Raw genomic sequence first — 27,324 nt, forward strand, 5'->3', positions numbered from 1 at the left:
TGCTTTATTAGCCATCTATATTTTTATTTTTTGGAATTACATTTTAATGTATTGTGTCCATTTTTCAGACGGTCTTTTTTCTTATCAACTGAAATGAGCTCTTCAATTATTGGACATCAAAACCCTGTCATATGTTGCAAACATTTTCATCTTCTGCCATACAAAAATTAAAAACATGCAAATTTCCTTTATTGCTGCTTTAAATCATTCTGCAAACCACATCATAAACTCAATATATAATGAATTACTGATTATATGTGCATAAGGAAATGTACTAAGTATTACGTGTGTGGGTACCAAATAAAAAACCCCCAAACATCCTATTTTCAGGGATATTACAATGATGAAAGGGTGTTGGACATGCTTATAAGGGAGTAAGCACAGTAACTGCTGTAATAGTGGTAGTTTGCTGTGTTCTTATGAGGGAGAGAGTATCTCCTCCTTGAGAGATTCAGATAAGCTTTAGGGAAGTTAAAAAATGAATTAGGCAGAGAGGTAGGATTTGAAGGGGTGGAGGTGCAGGAAACAGAAAAACAAACAGTGCACGTTCAGGAAATAGCGAATAATCCAGTGTGGGTTGGACAATTTTGAAGGAAAATAGTATTTGTAAAAGTAAACCTGCTGTTTTCTGAATACTTTCCTTCCATTATGTGGTCTGTAGCTGAATTTCCTTAGTGCCAGAAGCTTACTAAGTATATTACAGTCCTTGGAAAATGAAGCAGAAGCTGCACAAAAGGTGATTTTCATTATCATACCTCTGAACGCTGCACTTTCCTGCTTTGGGTTACACACAACTAAACTGGTTGACTAATGCTATAATTTAAAGCATGGTCTGCACTTCTGAGTTTTCTAATCTTACCAGAGTAGATGATATTAAAGGTCCCTTCAGGGTTAAAACTTATACAGAAATCACAGATTCCAGGAAGTATTCAATCTTATTTTGATTCCAGATAAACATTCTTAGCTTACCTTACACCCTAAATATGGGGAACTCACTGTGAAGGCCTCGGCATAGGCAGCTTCAAAGATGCAAAGCACACTATTCTAACATTATATACACTGTATGTAGAATGGGTCATCTTTGCACAGTAAGATAAAGTGTGGCATTACTGATGTTGATTTTCTCATTCATAAATATGGAAAACTTAAAATATAACCTGAGGGTTTAGTTCTCCACCCCCCCAAGCTCATTTAAACCAGACATCTGCAAAGATATTTTGTGAATTGCGTTCTAGGTTCTAATAACCAAATAACTTATGGGATCCAGGCTTATGAGTAAATGTTGTAAAGTCAGCACAGAATAATGTAAATATGGTTTTAAATAGTGTAAAGCCCTACATATTCTTAAAGGTTGTGAGTGAAAAAAACAAAGTATACATATTTAGCTAACCTCAGATTGAATAAGTTAGTAAATTATTTAGATCCGAAAAGAATAATTAAGTTGATGACACAAATTCAAACTCAAGTAGTTTTTTGACTGTTGGTAATAGTCTATCATTTGAAACCTTCGCAGCAAACATAAAGATACACATAGGTTAAACACATTTTTCCTATCTGTTAAATATATATGCATATAAATATATTCATATCCTTCAGTAAACTGTAAGAGCACAAAACTAGAGAACAGATCCTTCCCATATTCAACTTATTTGACCTGAAAATAATATTCTTTCCAGCTTTCAACATACGTACTAATTTCTTACTTAGCCTTTACACAATTCAACCTGTTATTATTTCAGTGCTAAATACTAGCTGCACTAATTTATTAAACAGGGACATCATTATAAAGGGACTTAGGAATTTGTTCTTGGGCAGAAAATGAGAACTGAACAGTGATTTCATCACCTTAAACTGAATTGTTCCTTAGCATCCCTTAATGATAATGTATGGCAGATCATTAACCATAAAGTACATTCTGGGACTTAAAGGACATAAGTGTAGTTCAAAGTCCTTTGACAAAATCATACCATTCTCATCACCTTTGAAAATAAACACTTAGAATTCCTGTATACACCTTAGATCCTGTTTGAACATTCCATTCAATTTATTGGAATTTTTTAAAAAAATGCTGCATTACAAATACAATACAGAATGAAGAAAAAAGGTTGAATCTTATTTAAAGCAATTATCAGTTTAATAGCATCAGTAAAAAATGGTACTTTTAGTCATGGCATGAAATACACATAAAATCTAGCTATTTTCCAATTATTCTTTGAGCATTTTCAAGTTGGAAAATACATTATAAAAAACTGAAAGATGCTGCCTCGTTTACTCATTGAGTGCTTTTGACACTGTAAAAATAAGAGAGAGTTTAATACCACAGTTATAACCACTGGGACTCAAGAATCATTAAATGATAAGATTGAAAAGAGTTTAATGACTCATTTGTCCAAAATTTGTAAAATTCCTTTTGTTTCCCAATTAAACAGTTAAACCGAAACCACGAATTTTCTCTAAAGCAATCTTCCAGGGTGTCAACATGTGTGCTCTCTTGGCTAGATGTTTGCTAGAAATTAGCAGGAATAGCTATTATCTTCTGGCAAAGAGGTAAAACCAAACTGCCTAACTCTTTCTGCCAGCTGGGTTGCCCTCTACTGGACTATGCAAGGTAATAAAGCCAGCAGGTCAAGGCAACTTTGTTTCACAAGGTAACACTGTAGATAGAAATGTAAATGAGAAAAGGCAAAACACATACCTCAAACAAATTGCACTCCCCTGAATAAGCCCCAAAAGAATCCTTTAGTAAATTGACTTTTATAGCGGGGGGAATCAGCAGAGTGCTAATTTTTCAAGTAAACAATTTCAGTCATTTTGAGAAGTGGTACAAAAGCAGCTTTATATAATCTTAGTCTCCTTTTCAACACTTTGGAGGCAGCTCTGGAGCAATAGTTGTAGTAATGGGTAAACCCTAATGTCAATCTTTTATGCTGATTTGTGTTTTAATACAAATCACATTTTTGTGAGTCCATCTACTCTGTGGATATTTTAAATGTATAGACATGGGTCACAGTAGATGCATGCTGAAGAGATCACATCCACAAGTCTCTTGCCACAAGATCAAAACTTTTCAGAGCTGTTTCTTTTGTGAAGATTCATTTTAAGTTAGCAATATCTTTTCCTCTGTAGCTCATCCCCATGCCTGAGATTTGCAGTAATGCAGGACCAGTTTACCATCACTGCCAAAACACTACAAAAAGAAAAACGGCAATAAATTAAAGTCAATTTTTGTTATTCTTAGATGAAACTAAGAAAAAAAATGTTATACTGATCATAAACATCCTCATACATGTATATGTATCTATAAGGCTAGTTCTTTCAACAGATGCAAGCTACTATTGGACACATATTAGTAATCATAAATGTTTAATAAAACTTGTCCTTTAAGCACCTTAAGCATAGATAAGCAGACATATTTTAACCTTGTCCCTTCTCTACATCTGACTATAATGTATGTACTATTTTCTAGAATGGTGCTGTAAGAATGCTGAATAAAGTCATTCTTACATAGTCTCCTTTTCAATTTCTTGGAGGGAGATCTGGATTACTGATTATAAAAACAATGTAGAAGATACTACATGTAGGTAAAAAAGGATATCTTACTTTCTGGTCATATTTCATAGTCATCTTCTGTTTGTGTTATTCATTCTTTAATTCTTCAATCACTGTTTAATTTATTGAGATTCAACTAAGTTCAAGGTGTTAGAGATATAACAGAGAACAAGAAAGTAATCTCTTTTCTTGATAGACAATTAAGAATGGCTTATCATCTCTTTAAATGATGTGAGTTAATGAGCATACTATACACAGATGAGCATATTCCATGAAGAAAATAAAGCAGTAATGTTTTACCTCATAGAGGGTTCCAACTTCCTGGTCTGGGGAGGGGGCAAAGGACTGATTCACATAAATAAACTGCAAGAAAGAAGAAAATTATGGTGATTCATTTTTAATGGTATCCAGATTAATCTGCATTTTTCTGGGTGCCAATCAGCCAGCTACTTCAAATTGTTTGTCTTCAGAACTGAAGAAAGCTTCCCTAAACCCCTTCTTTCTAATTCTCATAAATTAGTCAATTAGTGAGATCTTTATGAAGAGCATGTCTTTCCTCTGGAGGAATAACAGAATTTTTGTTCCCAGCTTTTTATAACTAAGAAACTTTTGTTTTTACAAACAGCTTTTGAAAGTTTATCCAAGAAATTACATTAGTAAAAATATCAATTTTCTCATTTATTTATAATTAAAGACAGAATTTCTCCTAACAAAATTTTACACAAACAGCCTCAAATAAAAACATCTAATAATTGAGATAGTTGGTGCATTTTTCTTGAGTAAATGACATGCAGGGTTGGATTATTTTGACCATTACCACCTCTGAAAACTCTCAGAAGTACTGAATTTCAGGCTGGGTGAGACCACTGTAAAGTCACTTGCAGCCAAATGAAGTAGCAAAAATGTAGCATAATTGAAACCTAATGTCCTTACAACATTGTTTCTTAAAGGATTCATTGTTCAATGTTTCAGTTTAGTCTGTTTCTACTAAAACATTTTTAGTACTTAAAAAATTCCTGAAGATACTGAAACAAAAGATCACAGTGTCAAAGTGACTTCTGATAGTTTTCTTTTTAGAAAACAAAACATTATTTGCAGGTTAACATATTCAATTTTCCTTGTCTACAATCAAATTTTAAGACAAATTTCCTGGGCTTCACATAGACCTTAAAAATATCTATCAGATGGGGCTTCCCTGGTGGCGCAGTGGTTGAGAGTCCGCCTGCCGATGCAGGGGATACACGGGTTCGTACCCCGGTCCGGGAGGATCCCACATGCCGCGGAGCGGCTGGGCCCGTGAGCCATGGCCGCTGAGCCTGTGGGTCTGGAGCCTGTGCTCCCCAACGGGAGAGGCCACAGCAGTGAGAGGCCTGCGTACCGCAAAAAAAAAAAAAATCTATCAGAATAGTTGGCTGATAGATACTATTTGGGACACCAGCTAGAACAAGAATAAATATCACTTATATTTCTCCTTCAGGCAATACAGTGTGGTAATTAAGAGTAGGGGCTCTACTGAGATCTAGGTTTGAATTCCAGCTATAAATACAAATAACTTTTCTTAAACTGTGTCCTTGTTTGTAAATACAGAAATTAACAGGACATATACTTCTTGAAGCTGCTGGGAAAAATAAAATGAGACAGCACACATCAAGTGTATACACATCAACTGTTAAGTGCTTGATATATGTACTCAATAGATATTAGTTAGACTTATTAAATTATTTTAAAATAGTTCATGCTGAAATATCAACTCATTATTAAGGCTGAGTAAGGTTCTAACATAATTTCAGAAACAACAGAAATCAGTGTGCATTTTAATGTGAATTTCCTGTGACAAGGATATAACAATTTGTGTTTAGTTCCTGACAGTTTAACTATGAGTGAACATTTGGAACATTTTAAATTAGGAAAAGGTCTCTGGACAACAATTTAGTTTATTTCAGCAAACAATCCCTGAGTGTCTATTATGTGCTAGGAAATGCACAAGGTGTGGAATTATGAAGATTAATATGATCTCTCCCCTCAATAAGCAAACATACCTGAATAGATAAGAATATAGATGGGGAAAATGCATCTGACAAGGTCTGTAGCACAAAGATGGGGCATTAGTTTAGCCTAGCCTTTTGGTCAGGAGAGGCTTTCTGGAAGAAAAAATTGAGGAACAAATTAGGACTTAAGTAGGTGCAGAGAGTAATAATTAGGACTCCGCAGGCAAAAGAAACAAAAGATGTTGAGTGTTGAGGGGACAGTACAGCAGACACAGTAGAGAACTATAAGAACTTAATGTAATTCTGTAACAGGAGTTAGCAACTGAAAGTGACTTTAATTTAAAAAAAAAGCAATTAAGGTAGTTTAAATGGAAGTTCCATGGAGGTAAAAATTTCAAAATACAATCTTTAGCTAAATGCTAGAGCTTAGGAGGATAAAATTTTAAAGAATAATGATTTGTTTTAAAATCACCAGTCTTTATACAGATGTCTCTTTAGTTATTTTGGTTGTTATAAACTTGAGATTTTGTAGGGAGGGTTCATGGGAAGAGCATTCTCTTGAGTTCTTGCACACTGCTAACAGTTTTGTGCCCTGATTAAAAGTCAGTTTTGTAGTATATAAAATCCTTATCTCACACTTTCTTTGTATCTTTGCTGGTCAACTTTGATGGTAACCTAATTTCCTAGGTCATGTCCTTTTTCCCCTAGATGTCCAAAGGATTTTTCTTTTTATTTAACATCCAGTAATCTTACCAGAATGTGTCTCGGTGATTATTACACTGGGTTGGTATTCTCAGGATCTTGGTACATTTTTTTAATATGTAGTTTCAAATCTTTTTAGAAGAAATTTCCCTTGAATTATAATTTTAAGTATTTGTTTTGTTCCTTTGCTTTGGTTTTCTTCTTCGGGGACTCCTATTTCTATGTTTACTCTCCTTTGTTCATACTCAGTATTTGTCATTTTCTCAAATTCTTTTAACTTTTCATTCTACCCGCCGTCCCATCCCCGAGCCTGAGCAACCAGATGCTGTTTAACGTTTTTTTTTTTAAGTTGAAAAAATTCTTATACAATTTTAAAGGTTACTTTCCATTTACAGTTATTAGTAAATACTGGCTATGTCCCCGATGTTGTACAACACATCCTTCAGCCTATCTTGCATCTTGCAGTCTGTATATCCCACTCCTCCACCCCCATATTGTCCCCCCATCTCCAAACTGGAAACCACTAGTTTGTTTCCTATATCTCTGAGTCTGCTTTTTTGTTATATTCACTAGTTTGTTGTATTTTTTAGATTCTGTGTAAAGTTATATCATACAGTATTTGTCTTTCTCTAACTCATTTCACTTAGCATAATGCCCTCCAAGTCCATCTATGTTGCTGCAAATGGCAAAATTTCTTTCTTTTTTATGGTTGAGTAGTATTCCATTGTGTGTGTGTGTGTGTGTGTGTGTGTGTGTGTGTGTGTGTGTACACACCTTCTATCCATTTATCTGTTGAAGGATACTTAGGTTGCTTCCACATCTTGGCAGCTGTAAATAATGCTGCTATGAACACAGGGGTGCATGTATCTTTTCAAACAAGTGTTTTTGTTTTCTTCAGATGTATACCCAGGAGTGGAATTGCTGGGTCATAAGGTAGTTCTATCTTTAGTTTTTTGAGAAACCTCCATATTGTTTTCCACAGTGGCTGCACCAATTTACATTCCTACCAACAGTATACAAGGGTTCCCTTTTCTCCACATCCTTGCCAACATTTGTTATTTGTGTTCTTTTTGATGACAGCCATTCTGACAGGTGTGAGGTGATATCTCACTGTGGTTCTGATTTGCATTTCCCTGATGATTATTGATGTTGACGATCTTTTCATGTGCCTGTTGGCCATCTGCACTTCCTCTTTGGAAAAATGTCTTTTCAGTTCTTCTGCCCACCTTACAATTGGGTTGTTTGTTTTTTTGATGTTGAGTTGTATGAGCTGTTTATATATGTTGGATATTAATCCCTTATTGGTCATACCATTTGCAAATATATTCTCCCATTCAGTAGGGTGTATTTTTGTTTTGTGGATGGTTTCCTTTGCTATGCAAAAGCTTTTAAGTTTAATTAGGTCCCATTTGTTTGTTTTTGCTTTTATTTCCTTTATTCTAGAAGACTGACCCAAAAAAATATTGTTGTAAGTTATGTCAAAGAGTGATCTGCCTATGTTTTCCTCTAGGAATTTTATAGTATCCAGTCTTACATTTCGGTTTTTAATATATTTTGAATTTATTTTTGTCTATGGTGTTAGTGAATGTTCTAATTTCATTCTTTTACATGTAGCTGTCCAGGTTTCCCAGTACCACCTACTGAAGACACTGTCTTTTCTCCATTTTATATTCTTGTCCCCTTTGTAGTAGATTGCTTGACCGTAAGCGCGTTGGGTTTATTTCTGGGCTCTCTATCCTGTTCCGTTGATCTGTGTATCTGTTTTTGTGCAACACCGTACTGTTTTGATGACTGTAGCTTCACAGTATAGTCTGAAGGCAGGGAGTGTGATTCTTCCAGCTCTGTTCTTCTTTCTCAAGATTGTTTTGGCTATTCAGGGTCTTTATGTTTCCATACAAAATTTAAAAATATTTGTTTTAGTTCTGTGAAAAATGCCATTGGAAATTTAACACAGATTGCATTGAATCTGTAGATTGCCTTGGGTAGCATAGTCATTTTAAGAACACTGATTACTCCAATCCAAGAACACAGTATATCTTTCTGTTTGTGTTGTCTTCAATTTCTTTCATCGGTTTCTTATAGTTTTCAGAGTATAGGTCTTTTACCTCCTTAGGTATGTTTATTCCTAGGTATATCTTTTTGATTTTGAAAATTTTTTTTCCTTCTATTTTTCTTTAGCCATTACCTGTTGTTTATTTGCTCTTATATTCCATCTAGTTTAGTCTCCATTTCTGAAATAACTTTTAATCTGTAATTCTTTTCCTGAGCTCTTCCCTTCGAGTTTTACTACTGCTGATTTATGTTGTACTTTCGTGTTTTGTATCATCTTTCTTTTGACACCCGTTTTGACAAAATAAATCAGTTACTGACCTGCTTGTAGGCACATTTTTCTCTATGCTTTCATTGTCTTTAGGGATGTTACTCTGTCCTTTATTTTGCCTCCTTATAACACTGTGCAGGATCTGACCTTGATACTTCTCTGCTGCTTACTTGTATATGAAATCAGTTTTCTTCAACTTTTAGAATGAAATGGGTTAGTTTAGTTTTTCTAACTCCACAGAGCTCCCTCTACTGTTGTTTTTTGTATAATGTTGAACAATATGGAGGTCTGCTTTCTTTCTTTCTTTTTTTTAACAATTAACATTTTATTTATTTATGGCTGCACTGGGTCTTCGTTGCTGCACGTGGGCTTTCTCTAGTTGCGGAGTACAGGCTCTAGGCACGCAGGCTTCAGTAGTTGTGGCGCGCGGCCTCAGTAGTTGTGGCTCACAGGCTCTAGAGCGCAGGCTCAGTAGTTGTGGAGCATGGGCTTAGGTGCTCTGCGGCATGTGGGATCTTCCCGGACCAGGGCTCAAACCCATGTCCCTCACACTGGCAGGCGGATTCTTAACCACTGCACCACCAGGGAAGTCCCGGAGGTCTGCTTTCTGAGCTTTCCAGGTTGTTCCTCTACATTTTGACCTGGTCCTTCTTTTTCCTTCCTTTCCCTGCTTAAATGTGTTTCACTTCCAGAAGTTCCTCCTCAGTGTCGGATCTTGTCTTGGAAGGGAGCCTGAGTCTGTTTTCAGAGTTCTCAGCGTAATTTAATTTTTTTTTGTGTGTGTGTGTGTGTGTGTGTGTGTGTGTGTGTACACACCTTCTATCCATTTATCTGTTGAAGGATACTTAGGTTGCTTCCACATCTTGGCAGCTGTAAATAATGCTGCTATGAACACAGGGGTGCATGTATCTTTTCAAACAAGTGTTTTTGTTTTCTTCAGATGTATACCCAGGAGTGGAATTGCTGGGTCATAAGGTAGTTCTATCTTTAGTTTTTTGAGAAACCTCCATATTGTTTTCCACAGTGGCTGCACCAATTTACATTCCTACCAACAGTATACAAGGGTTCCCTTTTCTCCACATCCTTGCCAACATTTGTTATTTGTGTTCTTTTTGATGACAGCCATTCTGACAGGTGTGAGGTGATATCTCACTGTGGTTCTGATTTGCATTTCCCTGATGATTATTGATGTTGACGATCTTTTCATGTGCCTGTTGGCCATCTGCACTTCCTCTTTGGAAAAATGTCTTTTCAGTTCTTCTGCCCACCTTACAATTGGGTTGTTTGTTTTTTTGATGTTGAGTTGTATGAGCTGTTTATATATGTTGGATATTAATCCCTTATTGGTCATACCATTTGCAAATATATTCTCCCATTCAGTAGGGTGTATTTTTGTTTTGTGGATGGTTTCCTTTGCTATGCAAAAGCTTTTAAGTTTAATTAGGTCCCATTTGTTTGTTTTTGCTTTTATTTCCTTTATTCTAGAAGACTGACCCAAAAAAATATTGTTGTAAGTTATGTCAAAGAGTGATCTGCCTATGTTTTCCTCTAGGAATTTTATAGTATCCAGTCTTACATTTCGGTTTTTAATATATTTTGAATTTATTTTTGTCTATGGTGTTAGTGAATGTTCTAATTTCATTCTTTTACATGTAGCTGTCCAGGTTTCCCAGCACCACCTACTGAAGACACTGTCTTTTCTCCATTTTATATTCTTGTCCCCTTTGTAGTAGATTGCTTGACCGTAAGCGCGTTGGGTTTATTTCTGGGCTCTCTATCCTGTTCCGTTGATCTGTGTATCTGTTTTTGTGCAACACCGTACTGTTTTGATGACTGTAGCTTCACAGTATAGTCTGAAGGCAGGGAGTGTGATTCTTCCAGCTCTGTTCTTCTTTCTCAAGATTGTTTTGGCTATTCAGGGTCTTTATGTTTCCATACAAAATTTAAAAATATTTGTTTTAGTTCTGTGAAAAATGCCATTGGAAATTTAACACAGATTGCATTGAATCTGTAGATTGCCTTGGGTAGCATAGTCATTTTAAGAACACTGATTACTCCAATCCAAGAACACAGTATATCTTTCTGTTTGTGTTGTCTTCAATTTCTTTCATCGGTTTCTTATAGTTTTCAGAGTATAGGTCTTTTACCTCCTTAGGTATGTTTATTCCTAGGTATATCTTTTTGATTTTGAAAATTTTTTTTCCTTCTATTTTTCTTTAGCCATTACCTGTTGTTTATTTGCTCTTATATTCCATCTAGTTTAGTCTCCATTTCTGAAATAACTTTCAATCTGTAATTCTTTTCCTGAGCTCTTCCCTTCGAGTTTTACTATTGCTGATTTATGTTGTACTTTCGTGTTTTGTATCATCTTTCTTTTGACACCCGTTTTGACAAAATAAATCAGTTACTGACCTGCTTGTAGGCACATTTTTCTCTATGCTTTCATTGTCTTTAGGGATGTTACTCTGTCCTTTATTTTGCCTCCTTATAACACTGTGCAGGATCTGACCTTGATACTTCTCTGCTGCTTACTTGTATATGAAATCAGTTTTCTTCAACTTTTAGAATGAAATGGGTTAGTTTAGTTTTTCTAACTCCACAGAGCTCCCTCTACTGTTGTTTTTTGTATAATGTTGAACAATATGGAGGTCTGCTTTCTTTCTTTCTTTTTTTTAACAATTAACATTTTATTTATTTATGGCTGCACTGGGTCTTCGTTGCTGCACGTGGGCTTTCTCTAGTTGCGGAGTACAGGCTCTAGGCACGCAGGCTTCAGTAGTTGTGGCGCGCGGCCTCAGTAGTTGTGGCTCACAGGCTCTAGAGCGCAGGCTCAGTAGTTGTGGAGCATGGGCTTAGGTGCTCTGCGGCATGTGGGATCTTCCCGGACCAGGGCTCAAACCCATGTCCCTCACACTGGCAGGCGGATTCTTAACCACTGCGCCACCAGGGAAGTCCCGGAGGTCTGCTTTCTGAGCTTTCCAGGTTGTTCCCCTACATTTTGACCTGGTCCTTCTTTTTCCTTCCTTTCCCTGCTTAAATGTGTTTCACTTCCAGAAGTTCCTCCTCAGTGTCGGATCTTGTCTTGGAAGGGAGCCTGAGTCTGTTTTCAGAGTTCTCAGGGGCTAGACTGCTCCAGTCCCTTAAGTCCTCCTTAGTGCAGATATATTGTAATCACCTGCTATTGGAGAGTATCAAACGCTCTCAATTTCAGCTACTATTCTTAAATTGGCCCACTGTACTTTCCAGTGAATACCTGTTAGCTATTTCCAGGTTCTCCCTTTCTCAGTGCTACCAGATGCCAATACTACTGTTTATTTTTTTCAGCACATTTGCTAATAGGACGCAGATCCTGTGGTCATTGGTGGGTATTCCCACCAACTTGAATCTTAGGTTTCAGAATACCTGTCATCTAAGTTGTGTTATAAGTATACTGATCATGGGGTTTTGGTTTTGCTTTCTAGTTGACTATATTTTTGTGGGAATTCATGCCTTCTGACACCACTGCTATCTTCCCAGAATCCCCAGCATTACTTTTTCTTTTGACATTTATTTTGTGAAAATAATGTAGGGTACAGCTCTATGAAGCCAGAAGACGTGAGTTCTAGTTTAATCTAGAAAAGTGACAAAAAGACTACTGCTGTTTATGTTTCCTATTGCTTAAATGGGAAGAGATAATCAGATTTGCTACAAAGGTTTAAAGTTGGACCATATGAAACTGCTGAGTTTTTTTGGTTAAAATGATTGATGGCAGTTTTACATAGTTCAACCTAATATAGACATCAACCAAGTCCTTTCAGATTACTGAATATAAGCAATACAAAATGTCAAAACTCTAACATTACCATAGGACACAGCATTCTTTCACCTCTTCTTCTATCCATAAATTTCTAAAAGTAATGCTTTAATTACTTGGTACTCCTCTGGTTACCTACCTCTCCAACTCTTCATGGTATACCGTTAGTAGAGATAACCTCTGCTCATTTCTCTTAAGTGTATGTCCTCATTACCCTAACTTTTCCATTTAAACTTGGACTCTAGGCAAGGTCCTCTGCTCCTCAGGTTTTAGCTACCATATGCAAGTGGATGACACTATAATATTCTTGCCCATCTCTGAAATTTAATTAAATTCTATACAGCACTCTTATAAAACAGATCTTTTCTCATTCCTAGTGATCACAGAGATGTTCACCTGTAAAACTCAAAAATCCCCATCACTTTTCCCTTACAACTTCCTTTGGAGGAATCCCTGGTTCTATGCTATCCTTACCTCAAATAACTTCTAGTGATTAACCTATCTTGCACTTACTTTTGCACCCATGACATGACACTTTTGTGAAAGCTACTTACCACCAAAATCTTAGATCAGAGCAGTTTCCTCCTCTTCATTGACAAAAAGAAATAAATTCCAACACATCTCACTTTCATAAATAATCATTTCATTCATTCTACCAGTTCTCACTCCTGTGTTCACAAGCAACTATAGCCCTTCCCAATCCTTACACATAACTGTATTTAAAAAATACTTAGTGATTCTTCAATTATCTATCCACATATACATTACCTGAGTTAACAATGACCAAGATGGTGGTTTGAAGATAAAGGCGTTCTACATATTAACATAACATGTGACAAAATGTCAAATACATGTAGACATTTAAATTTCTGTGGCCAAATACCAAATTAAAAACCTGTGGCATTTAAATTTTTAATCCTAACAACTCACCGTGAAATGCTTAACACGTATCATAATATGAAATAAGTACACCTGAACCTTAAAAATGAGGGGGTTGGGGCGCCCACACTGCAGTCAAAAATCTGTGTATACAAGGCAGATTCAACCAACTGCAGGTTGTGTAGTAGTATAGTATGTATTTACTGAAAAAAATCCACAGATAAGTGGACTGCCGCAGTTCAAACTCATGTTGTTCAAGGGTCAACTGTATACCTCTTAGTTCTTCCACAGCACATGGCAAAGATATATTGATTACCTTGAGAAGAATGGGAAGGAAGCAACATTAACACCAAAACAAAGAAAACCCCAAAACCTTCTGTACTGATATTCTATGATAGATCTTTCTGCATGGGCATTCAGTGACTTTTTGAGGAAAACAACCAATACAGTAGGTTAAAAAAAAAAAAATCAGTCCACATTTAAAAGCAAATCTAAAATTTTCTTTTCAGGGTTCTCCAGAGAATCCTTCAATAAAGCACAGAAATTCCACTAACAAAAGAAATAAAAGGACATTACTGAAGTAACATATTTGGCTCCATATGTATTTCTATATACAACAGTTATTCATTGTTGCCTAGGAACTACAGTACCCCCTCCATATCCATGGGTTCTGCATCCTCCCTCAGATTCATCCAAATGTGATGGAAAATATTTGGAGAAAAAAATTCCAGAAAGTTCCAAAAACCCATGTACCAGCAACTATTTATGTAGCATTTACATTGTTAGGTATCATAAATGACCTAGAAATGATTTAAAGTATAAGGGAGAATGTGTACAGATTATACGCAAATATGCCATTTTATATAAGGAAACTGAGCATCTGCAAAGGGTGCTCCTGAAATCCCCCTTGAACACTGAGAGACAAATGTTTTGTGAATTTTTGTAGGGAAATGATCACCATTGTTTTCTTACCAACTGTTCTGAAGCCACCAGTTTAAGGAACTTTTTGATGAAGTCAATGAGTCCTTGGATGGTTCGGGTTCGCTCTACAGCCCATTTCTTTGTTTTCATTATAGGAGTGTCTCCCACAGCCTTTAGCAGGATGTCAACTGTAAAGGAAAAAAAAAATACAGTTGACACAATCAAACAGGAATTAGGGGCATCAATGTCCACACAGTCGAAAATCCGCCTATAACTTTACACTCAGCCCTCTGGATCCACAGTTCTGCATCGCGGATTCAACCTACAATGGATTATGTAGTATTCTAGTACGTATTTACTGACAACAGTCCATGTGTAAGTAGAGCTGCTTAGTTCAAACCCATGTTGTTCAATGGTAAACTATACTGACAAGTACACTGAAACATCTAAAGAGAATGTGATATAAAAGGCTTCAGAAAACTTAAACTTTCAATCAACATACAGTTTATGTATTTATGATACTGGAGGTATGCCTGAGATGATAAATGGAAGATATGAAAAGATTCACTTAGAAGAATTTCACCTTCATCAAAACATTTATTTTTATTGAAAAAAAAAGGTAAACCTAAATTTCCAACAAAGGTATTTAGAGGAGATTGGTTAAGTAAAGGATATTATACTCTGTGGTAGGATGTATATACTGTAGAAAAGATATAAAGCACACACTCTGAACTCCCTGGGTTCAAAATCCTGGCTCTGCCACTCGCTAGGTATGTACACATATATCTAGATAAGCTCTTTAATCTCTCTGTACCACAGTTTCTTCACTTGTAAAATGAGGATAATAGCAGCAACCTGATAAGACTGTTATGAAGATTAAGTGAATACATATAAAATATTTAGAACAGTACCAGATTATAACTTATTAAACCTTAAGATAATTAAGCTGCCATTAAAGATACTATAAAAGCATATTTAATAGTATGAAAAAATTATCAAAAAATACTAAATATAAAGCAGCATAAGATTTCAATTTCATTAAAACCATCACAGGCACATATTCACATAAATGTGGAATATGCACCAAAATGATATTTCCCAGTAGGGGTATTATAGGTGATAATCACTTGATTTTACTTGTGCTTTTTGTAACCACCAAGTTTTCTACAATAAACTTTTAAATAAAGGAAAACAATAAAAGTTATTAAAAAGAAAATACAAAAACTAGGGGCCAAAAAGGTTTCTGAGAAATCAAAGGTTTCAATAATTCAAAATACAAAGATGTAAACAGAAAAACTATGAATCTGTCTCCTGAAGTTACTTCATTAAAAAGAATTAGAAAATGTAAAGAACAACGAAATGGAATTGAAAAATAACTGAAGAGAAAAGTGCACTAGAAGGAATCAACATTAAACTAAATGAGGCAAAAGAATGTATCAGTTCTTCTGACAAAATACTGTAAATCACTGCCATCAAACAGAATAAAGAAAATAGAATGAAAAGAAATGAGGACAGTTTAAGAGACTTCTGGGACAACATCAAATGTGGTAATATTCACATTATATCCCAGAAGGAGAAGAGAGAGATCGGGCCTGAGAAAATACTTGAAGAGATAATAGCTGAAAATTTCCCTAACCTAGGGAAGCAAACAGTCACCCAAGTCCAGAAGTGCAGAGAGTCTCATACAGGATTGACCCACAGAGAAATACACCATGACACATTGTAATCAAAATGACGAAAATTAAAGGTAAAGAGAAAATATCAAAAGCAATACACAAGGGAACTCCCATTAGGCTATCAGCTGATTTTTCAGCAGAAACTCTTCATGTCAGAAGGGAGTGGCATGATATACTTAAAGTGATGAAAGAGAAAAACTTACAACCAAGAACACTACCCACCAAGGCTCTTGTTCAGATTTGATGGAGAAATCAAAAGCTTTACAGACAAGCAGAAGCTAGAAGAATTCAGCACCAGCAAACCAGCTTTATAACAAAAGCTAAAAGAACTTCTGTAGGTGGAAAATAAAAGGCCACAACTAGAAATGAGAAAATTATGATACGGAAAAGCTCACCGGTAAAGGCAAACATAATAAAGGCAGGAAATCACTCACGCACAAAACTAGTAGGGAAATTAAAAGACAAAAATCGTAAAATCATCTATATCCATAATAGTCGGTTAAAGGATACACAAAACAATTAGATGTAAAATATAATATCAAAACAGTAATCGTGACAGGAGAAGAGTACAAATGCAGGGTATCTAAAGTGCATTTGAAATTAAGAGATCAGCAACTTAAAACAAGCACGTACAGATATAGGCTCCTATACAAAAACCTCGTGTTAACTGCAAAACAAAAATCTATAATAGATACACACACAAAAAAGAAAAACGAATCCAAACATAATACTAAAGACAGTCATCAAATCACAAGAGAAGAGAACAAAAGAAGAAAAGGGAAAAAGACCTACAAAGATAAATCCAAAATAATTAACAAAATGGCAATAGGAACATACATATCGATAATTACCTTAAGTGAAAACGGACTAAATGCTCCAACCAAAGACAGACTGGCTGAATGGATACAAAAACAAGACCCATATATTTGCTGCCTACCAGAGACACATTTCGGATCTAGACACACATATAGACAGAAAGTGTGGAGATGGAAAAATGTATTCCACACAAATGGAACTCCAAAGAAGGCCGCAGTTGCAATATTTATATCAGACAAAATAGACTTTTAAATAAAGACTGTTATAAGAGACAAAGAAGGACACTATATAATAATGAAAGGATCAATCGAAGAAGATACAACAATTTTAAATATATATGCACCCAACACAGGAGCACCTCAATATATAAGGCAAATGTTAACAGACATAAAAGGAGTAACTGACAGTAACACAACAACAGTGGGGGACTTTAACACCCCACTTAAATCAATGGACAGATTACCCAGACAGAAAATCAATAAGGAAATACAGGCCTTAAATGACACATTAGGTTAGATAGTCTTAACTGATAGTTATAGAGCATTCCAACCAAAAGCAGCAGAATACACATTCTTTTCAAGTACACATGGAACATTCTCTAGGATAGATCACATGCTGCAACACAAAGCTAGCCTTGGTAAATTTAAGAAAACTGAATTCATATCAAGCATCTTTTCCTACCACATTACAAGGCTAGAGATCAACTACTAGAAAAAAACTGCAAAAAACACAAACATGTGGAAGCTAAACAATATGCTACTAAACAACCAATGGCTCACGAAGAAATCAAAGAGGTAATTAAAAATACCCAGAGACAAATGAAAACAAACACACAATGATCTAAAACCTGTGGAACACAGCAAAAGCAGTTCTAAAAGGAAAGTTCATAGTGATACAAGCTTACCTCAGGAAACAAGAAAAATCTCAGACAACTCAACTTTACATCTAAAGCAACTAGAGAAAGAAGAACAAACAAAACCCAAAGTTAGTAGGAGGAAAGAAATCATAAAGGTTAGAGCAGAAATAAATGAAACAGAGACGAAGAAAACAACAGAAAAGATCAAAGAAACTAAAACCTGTTTCTTTGAAAAGATAAACAAAATTGATAAACCTTTAGTCAGACTCATCAAGAAAAAAGGGAGAGGGCCCAAATAAATAAAATCAGAAATGAAAAAGTAGAAGTTACAACAGACAGCACAGAAATACAAAGGATCATAAGAGATAACTGTATGCCAATAAAATGGACAACCTAGAAGAAATGGACAAATTCTTAGAAAGCTACAATCTTCCAAGACTGAACCAGGAAGGAATAGAAAATATGAACAGCCCAATTACCAATATTAAAATTGAATCAGTAATTTAAAAACTGCCAATAAACAGAAGTCCAGGACCAGATGGCTTCACAGGTGAATTCTACCAAATACTTAGAGAAGAATTAACATGTATCCTTCTGAAACTATTCCAAAAAATTTCAGAGGAAGGAACACTTTCTAACTCATTCTATGAGGCCATCATCACCCTGATACCAAAACCAGAAAAAGACATCACAAAAAAAGAAAATTGTAGGCCAGTATCACCAATGAACATAGATGCAAAAATCCTCAACAAAATACTAGCAAACTGATCCCTGCAATACATGAAAAGGATCACACATCATGATCAAGTGGGATTTATCTCAGGGATGTAAGGAGTTTTCAATATCTGCAAATCAATCAATGTGATACAAAACTACTAGAGCTCTTCAATGAATTTGGTTAAGTTGTTCGACACAAAATTAATGTACAGTAATCTGTTGCATTTCCTTTTTTTTTTTTTAAGGCTGCACTGTGAGGGATGCGGGATCTTAGTTCCCTGGCCAGGGATCGAACTTGTGCTCCTGCAATGGGAGCGCAGAGTCTTAACCACTGGACCGCCAGGGAAGTGCCATCTGTTGCATTTCTATACACTAACAACAAAACATCAGAAAGAGAAATTAAGGAAATAATCTCATTTACCATTGCATGAAAAAGAATAAACTACCTAGGAATAAACATACCTAAGGAGGCAAAAGACCTGTATTCCAAAAACTGTAAGACACTGATGAAAGAAATTGAAGACAACACAAACAGATAGAAAGATATACAGTGTTCTTGGATTGGAATAATCAGTGTTCTTAAAATGCCTATGCTACCCAAGGCAATCTACATATTCAACATAATCTCTACAAAATTTCCAATGACATTTTTCACAGAACTAAAACAAATATTTTTAAATTTTATATGGAAACATAAAAGACCTTGAATAGGCAAAACAATCTTGAGAAAGAAGAACAGAGCTGGAGGAATCATACTCCCTGCCTTCAGACTATACTGTGAAGCTACAGTCATCAAAACAGTACGGTATTGGCACAAAAACAGATACACAGATCAATGGAACAGGACAGAGAGCCCAGAAATAAACCCAACGCACTTACAGTCAAGCAATCTACTACAAAGGGGACAAGAATATAAAATGGAGAAAAGACAGTGTCTTCAGTAGGTGGTACTGGGAAACCTGGACAGCTACATGTAAAAGAATGAAATTAGAACATTCACTAACACCATACACAAAAATAAACTCAGAATATATTAAAGACCTAAATGTAAGACCAGATACTATAAAATTTCTAGAGGAAAACACAGGCAGATCACTCTTTGACATAAATTGCAGCAATATTTTTTTGGATTAGTGTCCTACAGTAATGGAAATAAAAGCAAGTGTAAACAAATGGTACCTAATGAAAGTTAAAGGCTTTGGCACAGTGAAAGAAACCATAAACAAAAGGAAAAGACTGGGGGAAAATATTTGCAAATGATGCAACAGACAAGGGATTAATTTCCAAAATATACAAAGAGCTCTTACAGCTTAATATAAAAAAAAAACAACCCAAACAAAAAATGGGCAGAAGTCCTAAATAGACATTTCTCCTAAGAAGACATACAGACAGCCAAAAGACACATGAAAGATGCTCAATATTTTTAATTATTAGAGAAATGCAAATCAAAATTACAATGAATATCACCTCACACCAGTCAGAATGGCCATCATTAAAAAGTCTACAAATAATAAACATCGGAGAGGGTGTGGAGAAAAAGGAAGCCTCCTATGCTGTTGGTGGGAATGTAAATTGCAGCCACTATGGAGAACAGTATGGAGGTTCCTTAAAAAACTAAAAACTAAAAATAGAGTTACCATAAAACCCTGCAATCCCACTCCTGGGCATATATCTGGAGAAAACCATGATCAAAAAGATATATGCACCCGAATGTTCATAGCAGTACTATTTACAATAGCCGAGGCATGGAAGAAACCTAAGTGTCCATCGACAGATGAATGGGTAAAGAGGATGTGGAATATCATTCAGCCATAAAAAGAAGGAAATAATGCCACTGGCAGCAACATGGATGGACCTAGAGATCATCATATTAAATGAAGTCAGAGAAAAACAATTACCATATGATATTACTTATATGTGGAATCTAAAAAACGGTACAAATGAACTTATTTAAAAAACAGAAATAGAGTCACAAACAGAAAACAAACTTATAGGGGGAATGGGGGGATAGATTAGGAGTTTGGTATTTATATATACACACTGCTATATATAAAATAGGTAAACAAGGACCTGCTTATAGCACAGAGAACTATACTATCTTGTAATAACGTATAATGGAAAAGAATCTGATTAAGAAAATATACATATATGTACAACTGAATTACTTTGCCATACGCTTGAAACTAACACAACATTGTAAATTAACTATACTTCAATTTAAAATTTTTTTTTAAAAGACATCCACAATCAAACGAAACACTGAAAGCAGAGGTGTTCTGCTGCCCCCTAAAGTCAACTCTATTCTATTACATCCTTCCTGTCCCATTCCTTGGTATTAAAAATTGGGTCCCAATGAGGTTACTGAGATCAATTTACTGAAGTTTACCCCTGGAATGAAGCCATCTAGAACACGTAATACACAGTTTATCTTCCTACTAAAGTTTATCTTCCTTCTTCCATTTAGTAATCCTACCCTCAGTTATCTAAGCAAAAGAGATGAACTGGGAGATAACTAAGGAGATTTTGGTTAACTCACCTTCCATACCTCCCTGTCCCTGTTCCTTCAATCCCCTGGGGCTATCAATCAGTCAACTGCAACTGGGCATTGCAAGAAAGTGAGGAAGAAAATAGTGAGTTGTACTACTGAAGAAGAGAGCGAGAGCAAGAAGCTAGAGAAGGAAAAATATTTATTATAATTATAGCTGTACTTTATTATTACTTTTTTTAATTCTAAAGGTGATTTGCTTGTAGTTCTCCACTCTAGCTACACAGGAGACTCAACTGGGGGAACATGTATAAGAATACAGATGTCTACATCAATTAAATCAGAATCTTCTGGAAATAGGGCCTCGGCACTGCTATGTTTAAAAGCTCCCTCAGGTGATCCTAAGGTGCCGCCATAACTAACAAGCTCGGTCTGCTTCAGTAATATGTAGATTAAACCAAAGGTTGAGCATATGAAATATTTAAGCTTTTTCCATGAGAAAAGGTCCTCAGAAAAGGATGACAACTTCAGGGTAGACATTAAATAGCTAGAAAGTAAGTTTTCCATCACAGAGGCTAACTCAAATGCTCACAGGAGGCAGAAGATGAAAATTCGATTTTTAAATGATAATTAAAAATCATAAATTGTGCAGACTCAAGAAAACATGCCATATAACCTCAGGCCATATCTGGGAATGTGGGCCTTATTTTTTAGCCACAGTATTACACAGCAATCTCCAGGGTCAAGTACGTAGTTAACTGTTGACTAAAACTGCTAGATATTAAGACAAACTCTTTGAAAGTCTGTTTCTGCTTATAGTAAATTGCAAGGGAAAAAAGGGAACAACACTACTGATTCACTTCGCTGTACAGCAGAAATTAACACAACACTGTTAACCAACTATACTCCAATAAAAAAGAAAAAGAATCTCTAAAACTCATGGGATTCATCTGAAGAACGAGTCTAGTGGTTACCTACAGAAATAATTATAGTTTTTTTTTTAATCTATTGGTGAATAATGTGGAAATGACAGAAAAGATTTCCCCCAAATGTAGAGGCAGTCTGACTTAAAAGGGGGACAGTGCTGGGAGAGACATTTATCCTCCACAGCAGCAGAAAGTGAAGATGGATGAAAGGGCATGAGATCACTGAGCACAACATGAGAAAAACGAATTCCTGATTTTCTACATAGAGTGCTCCACTTAGGAATTACTGTATTTTACAATGGCGAACTAATTCTCAAGCAATAAAGGGTCCAGTTCAAGCAACGAAATGATTCATTTACAAAGATTCCAAAACGGTGTTTTTTTTTTAAAAAAAGGCGATGCCTCTGCCTTTAGTTTTCCCTTAGCAGTCTTCATACTGGGTAAAACCCCAGTTTTTTGGTCCAAGGTATGAATTCACACGCATTTGGTATAAAAAAACAGCGACCTAGTCGGAAGGTGTGGATTCTAATTCAGATTTGCCACAGACCATCCTTATCAGCTAAAATAATCATTCAAATAATTAGATCCCGCGTTAAGTAACTGGAGCTATCAAGATCCCACAGAGTGCCCACCTTCAAAGAGCTCTCAGTCTGGTCATTTCAAAGGAAGATGAGAGTACAGCGTAATAAATGCCGTGACATTAAAAAACTCGGTACCACACCGCGAAGGCGCGTCCAGAGATAGCTTTCTTTCAAGGCACTTAACTCAAACGTCTTAAAAGCTGAAAAGTATACTTCCTCTCTCCTGACTGGTCAAAAACCTCGTCTGGAAGCGGCCCTCCTCTAAATTTTGCTTCTTTATTAGCCGCCATCCCTATTCGAAGACAACCTCAACCTCCCGCCTCTGCCCAGAGTGAAACTGCTCTGAAAATTACTTTTCTTCTTGGTGTCACCGGCAGGTTCCTCTGTTCCCGGAGAGACTGCAGCGGAAGAAGGGGGCTCCGGAGTGGCTGTTTCTGGGGAGACCTCGGTGGGTCCTTCACCTTCAGCAGCAATTGAGGGAGAGAGCTGAAGCGCAGACTCCGGCTCCTCAGCCATCTTGCTTGGAGGGAAGTGAGGGCGGAAGTGGGGGCTCGGGGCATACAGAGGGCGGGCTTTGCGCCGGAGAGCGGCGCTAGGGAGGCGCCGGAGTAGGGGCGGGGAGAACCCAACCCACCACTGAAAGTCGGAATTGCAGGTTGGTCCTCTGCGTCGAACCTGTTGCAGTCCCCTGACCGCTGATAGACCAGCTACTGTTTCTCCGCCCCCCACAACAGCAAGTTTCCGGAAAAGGTCGGTAGGCAACGTCCCCGTGAGCCGCCGGGTGCGCAAGCGCCCTTATGCTTCGAGCTCCGACCTGGAGCTGTTTCCGCTTCCCTCCGTGCGGACCCCGCCCAGACCCCGCCCTATCCAAGCCCTGCCCCGCAGCTCCGGGACGCGCGCGCGCGCGCCTGTGCGGGAGGGGGCGGGTGGGGAAGGATAGCCAGCGAGATCCCGAGGCGAGGCTCGCGCGCCCGCCCCCGCCCTGGCCCCCAGCTCCCACCCGGTTGGCCCGGCTCAGCCATGATCAAGGCGATCCTCATCTTTAACAACCACGGGAAGCCGCGGCTCTCCAAGTTCTACCAGCCCTACGTGAGTACCCCGCTGCCGCCGATTCGGGCTAGGGGGGGTCGTTGGCGGCCGGCAGCGCCCTCAGGGCGACCCCCTCAAGCGCGCCGCGGCCCTTCTCGCGCCCCGGCCGTCTCGCGCTTCGGGCTGTCAGCCTCCCGGTGGGTGTGCCGGGTGCCCACCTCCCGCCGCGCTCCCTTCCTCCGACGTGGCTCTGCCCAGGTGGCTCCTCCGCCTGTCTGTGGGCTGGGTGGCTTCCCGGCTGCGCGGGCGAGGCCCTGGAGACTTCCTGGTGCGGGGCCGAAACCAGTCGGTCAGCCGCAGCCCCCCTGCACCCGCGAGCCCACCCGGCGCTCTCGCCGATCTGCAGCCCGCGGCTTCTGTTAGCAGCCGAGGGAGACGGCGCGGAGCCGGTAGGTCTCGGAGCCCCACCTCCGTGACTCCCAGCCTTTCCCAGTGGACTTCTTTCTCTTCTCCTGTGGACGGATGGGCTACTGTTTTTCGCTGCCATCCTGTCGTCACGCAGGAACTTTGGTTTCCTTCGTTGGGAGACGTGCACGCTCAGTACAGTCTCTCCAGTAGGTTGCCTTACGGGATCTACTGCCCCTGTGACTTTCAGGTGTCTCCTTTTTAACGAAAAAGATAAGTGAAGACCTAAGGTTTTTATATGGCTTTTCCCCCAGTGGCTGCAATTTATCTACTCCTGCAATAACTGGCGAGGATTGTAGTTTGACCAGTTAGAACTGTGATGCTATACCTGAAAGTTACCATTTCAGCGGCTGGTTTGGCATTTTTCTACGTTAGGGAGTTTGCCCTAATTTATAGTTTTTCTTTCTCCTTACGAAGAATAGTAATATCTGTTAAACTCATTTAGAAGTGTAAATATTGTTGAAAAATGCAGAAGGTTTTAAGGTAGTGAAGATATGTAATTTATCAGTGTTTGAAGGAGGGTTACAGACAGATGTGCTTATCTGAGGGCAAAATTCACCACTATGTAGAACACAATATTAGTCTCTCAGTGGTGGGATTAATGTAGAGATAATACCTATTGCGTAGTGTTGGGCATTTTGCTTAGAGCGAAAAAATGAGCTTTCAGTTAAATACTGAAAGTGTGCCAAGGCTAACACTTTTATGCAGATAAATCCCAGATGGAAATCATTCCTGCCGTTAAAAATTAAATGTGAAATGTCACTTTGCCTAAAATGATAATGCAGCCTGTGGAGGTGTTAGCTGAAGTGAGAAATCTTGAGCTCATTCCTCATTTCCTTACGTAGTTTTGCTTTTGCTGGCGATAAAGAATATTTTCTACTACTCCTGTTTGGTTTTAGTGTAGCATAATTTAAATACTAATGCTCTAAAAATTCTACATCATTCTTTAATCCAGGATAAAATTCTAGTTGATTCTTCTGAGTGGAAAAAATCCCCTTGACTTTACATTGTTACCCATTTGCCTAAAATATAGTACTGTACTAGCCTTTATTGAAGGAATCTTTCTTTTAGCCATTTTGCCTGTGCCATCCATTTGCGGTATAGAAACAGTGTGTTCCAATAGTGAAACAATTTTAAAATGTGTTTTTCCATATCTCCACTTAATAACTAAGCACTATTCAAAGTAGAAGGTTTCGTGGCTAATCTGTAATAGCAATGTAACCACTTCTGTAGTGTAGAATTTAACCATGTACAGAAAAATGTATTGAATTTGGAAATCCGGGAATACATCTTTCTCTTGTCCAACGATGGCAACAGAAATATCTTTTACCTTTACTTAGTAGGTAGCAATGAAGGTTAATGTGGGAAGAGACAGTTGTTGCAGCAGTGGCAGCTCTGGTGTCATTTTTGGTCATTGCTACATGACAGTGTTACCGGGGCGGGCCAGGGAGCTAAGAGATGTAAAAAAGAAGAATCTAGTGGTTGCTGGACGTGTGGAAGTGGGGATGCTTGGAACTGCTATTGGTCTTTTGTAAACTGAGTTTTGCCAACTGTGTATTTATTTTTGTCATTCAGGAATAATTTAAGATAATTTCTTTATATATTTGCTTTCTCTGATAGATGATAACCTGTTTGAGGGCAGAAATCTTTTTCATTCAGTCAATTCATTTATTCACTCTTTCTTCCATTTGTTTGTCAGCAAATGTTGATGTCATGCCTACCATGTGCAGGCAGTGTTTTAAAATTTGGAGGTGAACAAACAGATAACTTCTGCTCTTTCAGCAGGAGCATAGGCAAAGCTAATAAGTAGAATATATACCATGCCGGATAATAATAAGTGCTGTGGGAAAAATAGAGCAGGGAAGGGTGATAGGGGATGCAAGGATGACACTTTAAAATAGGATAGTCAGGTAAGTTTTCACTGAGAAAGTGATATTTGACCAAAGACTTGAAGGAGGTGAGAAAGCCAGCCTTGCAGGTATCTGGGGGAAGTTCCTTCAAGGCAGAGGGAGCAGCAGATGCAAAGGCCCTGAGGAGGGAATGCCTGTTTGAAGAGCCTGTCTTATTGGAAGAATAGGTGCCAAGATGACTGGCCTGGCAAAAGCAGACTATATAAGGAAAGAGGAGTTGGAAATGAAGTCTGTATGTACAGGGCATCAGAGTTTATTCTGTTCTCACTGCCTGGAATGTCCTTCCCTTCGACTGCCAAATGTCGAGTCCAGGCTTAACTCAAACATCACTTAAGCATCCACTGAATCCTTTTATCTTGCTTAAAGACTTCTCTTGGTTCTTAGGATTTTATTTTTATCTTTACTATGGTACAATATTCTATTTCACATCCCAGAATTCCTTGGGGCATCCTATAGATTCCTTAAAGGAAGGTATCAGGTTTTAGATATATTTGTGTTACCTCCAGCAATCAACATTCAGCGTTGAATATAAAGAACTCCATACGTCTTTGCTAAATGCATTTGTCAGAGTTTCCTAGCTTGAGATGGAGTGTGGATTAGAAATGATTTCCTAAGGTTCCTTCCAACTCTCTTTTTTTGGCTGCATTTGTCTTCATTGCTGCCTCTGGTTTTCTCTAGTTGCAGTGAGCGGGGGCTACTCTTCGTTGCTGTGTGCAGGCTTCTCATTGCGGTGGCTTCTCTTGTTGAGGAGCGTGGGCTCTAGGCGTGCAGGCTTCAGTAGTTGCAACGTGTGGGCTCAGTAGTTGCAGCGTGCGGGCTCAGTAGTTGTGGCTCACGGGCTCTGGAGCACAGGCTCGGTAGTTGTGGTGCATGGACTTAGTTGCTCTGTGGCATGTGGGATCTTCCCAGACCAGGACTCGAACCCGTGTCCCCTGCATTGGCAGGCGGATTCTTAACAACTGTGCCACCAGGGAAGTCCCCCTTCCAACTCTTAAAATTCAGTCCTTTATTAACTAGAAGTTTTAAGAATCCATGCCTTTAGGACAGAAGTAATGATGAAATAGCTGTAACTGCAACTGTTTCTAGTTGAAAGAAGTCTTTAAGAAGTAGATATCCAATAATATTGCCAGTTTTTAGTTTAATTTATTAAGGGATATCTAGGTGTGTGGCTGGGATACCAGTTCTGTACTCTGATAGGATGCTGAGGTTTGAGTCCAACTATAATGATTTGACACTGAGGAGTTTGAAAACTGTTTAACCATTTGTCAACCAGTTTTCCCTTACTGCATTGGATTTCCATTTCTTATTTATCCTCCCTCATGATACAACAATTTATATGTTCATCTTCTAACCATTTGTCAACCAGTTTCCCTTACTGCATTGGATTTCCATTTCTTATTTATCCTCCCTCATGATACAACAATTTATATGTTCATCTTTACCCTTTAATAGTACAGATTTCCAGTTCCCGCTGTAATAGATTTTTAGGTTTGATTGTGCCTCCAACCTGCTGTTATGTGAGGGACATACGAAATCACACCAGTTTTTCTAAACTGAAGTTTTTGATTCATTCTGCTAGAGTCAGACGTTAAGATTTCAAGGGTGGACTCAGAATGCATCCACTTTTTTTTTTTTTAACATCTTTATTGGAGTATAATTGCTTTACAATGGTGTGTTAGTTTCTGCTTTACAACAAAGTGAATCAGTTATA

At 37.8% G+C, this 27,324-nt stretch overlaps 2 protein-coding genes across 2 annotated transcripts in view; one reads left to right on the forward strand and one right to left on the reverse strand.

Annotated features, from left to right (window-relative positions):
- Positions 1–2,025: 2,025 nt before the first annotated feature.
- ATG12 (autophagy related 12) lies at positions 2,026–22,936 on the reverse strand. Its single transcript, XM_007118374.3, has 4 exons — positions 22,563–22,936; positions 14,204–14,340; positions 3,850–3,912; positions 2,026–3,187 (listed from the first exon to the last, which is right to left on the reverse strand). The coding sequence occupies exons 1-4, from the start codon at positions 22,723–22,725 to the stop codon at positions 3,128–3,130; spliced, it is 423 nt and encodes a 140-aa protein (XP_007118436.1). The 5' UTR covers positions 22,726–22,936; the 3' UTR covers positions 2,026–3,127.
- A 51-nt stretch (positions 22,937–22,987) lies between these two features.
- AP3S1 (adaptor related protein complex 3 subunit sigma 1) overlaps positions 22,988–27,324 on the forward strand; it is a 70,450-nt gene continuing 66,113 nt past the window's right edge. Inside the window, 2 exon segments of the mRNA XM_024120724.3 lie at positions 22,988–23,104; positions 23,106–23,298. Of these exon segments, the coding sequence (XP_023976492.1) occupies positions 23,007–23,104; positions 23,106–23,298 (291 nt within the window). The 5' untranslated portion in view covers positions 22,988–23,006.

Source organism: Physeter macrocephalus, chromosome 8, assembly GCF_002837175.3.
Source record: "Physeter macrocephalus isolate SW-GA chromosome 8, ASM283717v5, whole genome shotgun sequence".
Classification (NCBI taxonomy): Eukaryota; Metazoa; Chordata; class Mammalia; order Artiodactyla; family Physeteridae; genus Physeter; species Physeter macrocephalus.

Bases quoted from the DNA above. Each gene is read 5' to 3' on its own strand.
- ATG12 (XM_007118374.3), bottom strand. From the start codon at position 22,725: ATGGCTGAGGAGCCGGAGTCTGCGCTTCAGCTCTCTCCCTCAATTGCT. The intron at 14,341-22,562 runs GTAATTTTCAGA...TTTCCTTTACAG, and splicing joins CGGTGACACCAAGAAGAAAA to TTGACATCCTGCTAAAGGCT. The intron at 3,913-14,203 runs GTAAGAAAACAA...TCTTTCTTGCAG, and splicing joins TGGTGGCTTCAGAACAGTTG to TTTATTTATGTGAATCAGTC.